Source organism: Frankliniella occidentalis, unplaced genomic scaffold (genome assembly GCF_000697945.3).
Source record: "Frankliniella occidentalis isolate FOCC.00 unplaced genomic scaffold, Focc_3.1 Scaffold37, whole genome shotgun sequence".
Taxonomy (NCBI): Eukaryota; Metazoa; Arthropoda; class Insecta; order Thysanoptera; family Thripidae; genus Frankliniella; species Frankliniella occidentalis.
The window spans coordinates 887037-891470 of NW_026267167.1; the positions used below are offsets into that span (position 1 = coordinate 887037).

The 4434-nt window shown below is 48.9% G+C and overlaps 2 protein-coding genes across 3 annotated transcripts in view; one reads left to right on the forward strand and one right to left on the reverse strand.

Moving 5' to 3' along the window:
* Window positions 1–137: 137 nt before the first annotated feature.
* On the forward strand, window positions 138–3236 carry LOC113217583 (peptidylglycine alpha-hydroxylating monooxygenase; the record flags this gene model as incomplete). The annotated part of the gene is given in 6 exon segments (XM_026437541.2): window positions 138–225; window positions 532–613; window positions 692–824; window positions 931–979; window positions 1079–1417; window positions 1666–3236. Coding segments are annotated over 6 exon segments (854 nt in total), but the record flags the coding sequence as incomplete, so codon positions are not given.
* A 6-nt stretch (window positions 3237–3242) lies between these two features.
* The window catches only part of LOC113217585 (elongation of very long chain fatty acids protein), a 13058-nt gene continuing 11866 nt past the window's right edge, over window positions 3243–4434 (reverse strand). The window contains exon 7 of one of the 2 annotated variants that reach the window (XM_052266298.1): window positions 3243–4418. In XM_052266298.1, coding sequence (XP_052122258.1) covers window positions 4146–4418 — 273 coding nt within the window. In that variant the 3' untranslated portion in view covers window positions 3243–4145. The remainder of the gene's footprint in view (window positions 4419–4434) is intronic. The other variant, XM_052266297.1, reaches the window with a different exon arrangement.

The window sequence follows — 4434 nt, forward strand, 5'->3', positions numbered from 1 at the left end:
GCTGGTTGCAAACCGTCCCCCCCCCCCTCCCTTCCGCCTCAAATCGAGCAAACCAGCTTCTATCAACTACGTACCCAACTTTGCGAATAAGGCAGCTTTGCAGCACCACGACTGATCTGGGTGTTTTTCTGTTGCAGTGGGCTTCGAGCCCAACGCCACCATGGCCACGGCGCACCACATGCTGCTCTACGGCTGCTCCGAGCCGGGCAGCGCCAAGCCCGTGTGGTGAGTGTACGGCAAGGGGAAGTACTTCACTCAATAAGAAACCGGGGAAAAAAATGAAGGAAAACTTAAGAAATAAATCAGGAAAAAAAATCAAAAGAAAACAGAAAAATCGGTGTATAGTACGCCGCCTGTGCCTGTCCCCGTCCGTCTGGCAGGGGCTGGGTAGGCCTGCCCGTGGCGCAGGGCTGCGCGCCGGGCCCAGGGTGTGGCCTACCCCGAGCTCTGCAGGGGCTCCGGGGCTCCTGGGCTCCTCGCTCGCCGTGCGGATCCCTCCTCCTAAACTTTCGTCCTTTTGTTGTCCACCAGGAACTGCGGGGAGATGGCGGCCGCCTCGGACGAGGCCGGGTACGAGGCCTCCAGCCCGTGCAAGCAGGGGACAGGGTCCGAGGTGAGTTAAACGACATGATGTACCACCAGGAGGTCCCTCGGGCCGGCCGTGTTGTGACTGACAGACTCTTTTGCGCAGATCGTGTACGCCTGGGCGCGAGACGCACCGACACTGAGCCTGCCCGAGGACGTGGGCTTCAAGGTGGGCGGCGACTCAGACATCAAGTACCTCGTGCTGCAGGTCCACTACGCGCACATCGACAAGTTCAAGGGTGAGTGTCTAGTCGGATGAGTCGAGTCGATGTCGAACGTGTTATTGCTTTCCGGTTCGTCCCCGTCGGCACGGTATGCTCACCGCGCTGGTTGTTGTGCTTGCAGACGGCTCCACCGACGACTCCGGCATCTTCCTCCACTACACCCAGCGGCCGTGAGTATAGCACGCCACATTTTCACCGTCGTTTTCTTATTTCCATTTTCAAATTTCCCCGCGCGCATGTTTGACACACCCTGGTTGTTCCTGGCGCAGGCTGCCCCGCCTGGCCGGCGTCGTGCTGCTGGGCACGGGCGGCCGCATCGCCCCCCACGCCGAGGAGCACATGGAGACGTCGTGCGAGATGCGCGAGCACAAAGTGGTGCACCCGTTCGCCTACCGCACGCACACGCACGCGCTGGGCAAGGTGGTGTCCGGGTACCGGGTGCGCTCCGACCGGCACGGCGAGGACCACTGGACGCTGCTGGGGAAGCGCGACCCACTCACGCCGCAGATGTTCTACCCGGTGCTCAACAACGTCACCATCCAGTACGGCGACAAGCTGGCCGCCCGCTGCACCATGGAGAGCACGAGGGACGACTACACCATGATCGGGTGAGTGTTGTGTGGCCGTTTAGCCGTGTGGTTTTAGCTAGCCAAATTTTAGTTGGCCAAATTTTAGCTACCCAAACTGTAGCTAGCCAAATTTTAGCTAACTAAAGTTTAGCTAGCCAAATTTTAGCTAACCAAACTTTAGCTAGCCAAATTTTTAGCTAGATAGGTACATTTTTGTAACATAGCTAAACGGTGAGCCGTTCGTATTTAATTTTCTTTTTTTATTTATTTTTTTTCAACTTTTGAAGGGCCACCAACAAGGACGAGATGTGCAACTTCTACCTGATGTACTGGGTGGAGGGCACCAAGCCGCTCGACGTCAAGTACTGCTTCACGGAAGGCCCGCCCCGGTACCACTGGGACTCGGCCCACTTCAACCACATCCCGGACGAGGAGGCCTCGGCGATATAGGAGCACAACTATGGGGGAGGGAATGAATGGGGTTGTGGGATACAAGGAAAAAGGAAAAAGGAAAAAAAGGGGGAGAATAGTGGGTGAATGTCGTTTTGAATGAGTGTGTGTTGATATGTTATTTAACCAGTCATTTCTGGGTGGGGTGGAAAGGAACCCGCCAAAAGTGCATGTCTACATACAACGCCCATATCAATTATCAGAAAATTCATGAGAGGGATTTACGTGTGTTTAGTGAGGAAAATGCATCGTGGAAATTGTCAAGATGCAATACTAATTGTAAGATAGCATCCAATTGTTTTTCATCATTTTTCTTTGTTTTTGTTTTTACTTCCCAGTACTTTAAAAACAAGAACTGTCATCTTATGAGATGAAGACTTGGCAAAAAATGAATGGGAAGTCATTTTTATGCTTTTAAAAGTCATTTCTTCCACTGATTTTAAAACCAAACCGACATTGTTAGTCATTGATTTATTAATAAGCTTAAGCTAATGTTGTTGTTTTTCTTCAAAACTTTTAAAAAACAGAGATATACTAAAATAAATATTTATTCTTTCATGTGCCATCCATTCCCTTTAATTCAGAGCATTGTGAAGTATAAATTATTATTAATTACGAAGAAAGTAGAAATCATTGGAAGTCATTCTAACAAAACAATGTCCTCCAGGAAATTTCTTTGAGCCAGCTGTTTTACAGTAATTCCACATATAATTCTTTTTTGTTAAATCCTTGATCTCTCAAATGAAAGTAGGACTGATAGTTGAGGATTCTTTTTGTGTACTTACAAAATATATCTGAGGAATGTGCATATGCTCTGAGTGTAACTAGAAGAACACCCATGGGGGGGTGCCCGTAACAGTTACCTCTTGTCTGTCGCTTTTTCTGTGCTGTTCTAAGGAACAGTGGCAGCTTTCCTTAATTTCTGTGATCTTTCTTATTGGTAAGACTGGTTAGTCATGATGTGATTTTAAGAGATACTTTACTGATTGGATAATGCAGGTCATTACAATTAAATAAGTGCAATTACTAAAAAGTCAAAGCAAGTCTCCCTCTTCCAAATTGCCTTGTGAGCATTTTCTCAATTATCTGATCCAGTGTTGGATCACTAGAAAACTAAAGTCAACTAGAGTTTGACAAAACAGTTTTGATTATAAAGCTTTGCTTTGGAGTTGCTGGTTTTGCACATATCTATGTATTATTTTTACTTAACTCCTTTGGAAGTTACTTTACAACCTGACCATTGATGGGCGCTGGAAAATATTTGAATGTTGATTGCACATTTCCCTGTTTCACTGGTCAACACAGATCTGTTCTGTGTACTGCACATCTTGTTTTTCTGATGTTTCAGAAGAGTCTTTTGGTTAAACTTATAATTTTAAAGACATTAAAGGACATAAGAAAAATAATATTCAACTGTGTTTTCAGCCTGTTTATTACAGCATAAAGACTTCAATACACAACAATAACTAACTGTCTGAAAACAGAGACTACTGAGTGGGTGTTATGATTCAAAGACAACTCACAAACTATTGCTGGTCAATGCAAGGTCTCGTAGCGCCTAGATGGTAGGCAACATCTTGCCTGCCGTGCATGTGTGTACTGCGGGGTGGCCTACGCCGAGTCTTGCAGGCGCCCTGCTCTTGAACTTACTTTGCCGAATCTATCTGATAAATACGGACGTATTTTCTAGACGTCCTACAACAGAAACAGAACGCACTGCACGCGGCGGACGCATTGCATCTCACACTTCACCGCATCTCAAATCAAATACCCCACTTCGCATCTTGCATCGCACGCAACGCATCACGCACCATAAAATCGCACCACGCACCGGCATCGCATCGGTATCGCATAATGAACCGCGTAAAACCACGTAGCCCATCGCATAAACGCATGATCCACTCTGAAAACGCAAAACTGGGTATCTTCCAGGGGTAGGGGAGGGTTTATGCGGTTGCTCCATCGGGAAGCTGAGAGCGCGACCGCCAGCTCCACACAGTTGCTGGGCGGGGGTTAGCCTAGCTGGCCTAGCCTACCCAGCACGTGGCAGGTCAACCCACCGGGCAGCAAACCCGCCCGCTCATGCAGTACACTATGACTACGAAAGTGCGCGGCTTGAGTCAGCCACCTGGTACACACCCGCCGAACACGAAGGAAAAGTATGATGGGAAAGAATGATTTTCGTGCCAAAACCTGTCACATTTGTTTACACCTAAACTAAACCTAAGTTTCACAAATCGGCACAAAACGCAAGCGTTGGGTCCGGTGGTGTCCTTTGACGCGATTTCAGTGCGGCGGCGAGACTTTACGAGTTTAGTTACTCTTTCTTGTTCCGGCCCTGCCCGTAGGCCTTGTTGTAGAAGTCTTTGAACAGAGCGACCATGAAGGCGCACTGGACGATGATGCCGAAGGAGAAGGGGCGGATGACGTCGCAGTCGGGGCGGAGCAGGGAGACCAGCTCGTGGGCGCCGATCAGGCCGAACTGCACGAACTGGATCAGCGTGATGTACTTCTTCCACTGCGCCGACTTGGCGTCGGGGTTGAGGAGGCTGTAGAAGTAGTAGCTGTACATGATGGTGTGGACGATGAGGTTCACGAAGCCCAGG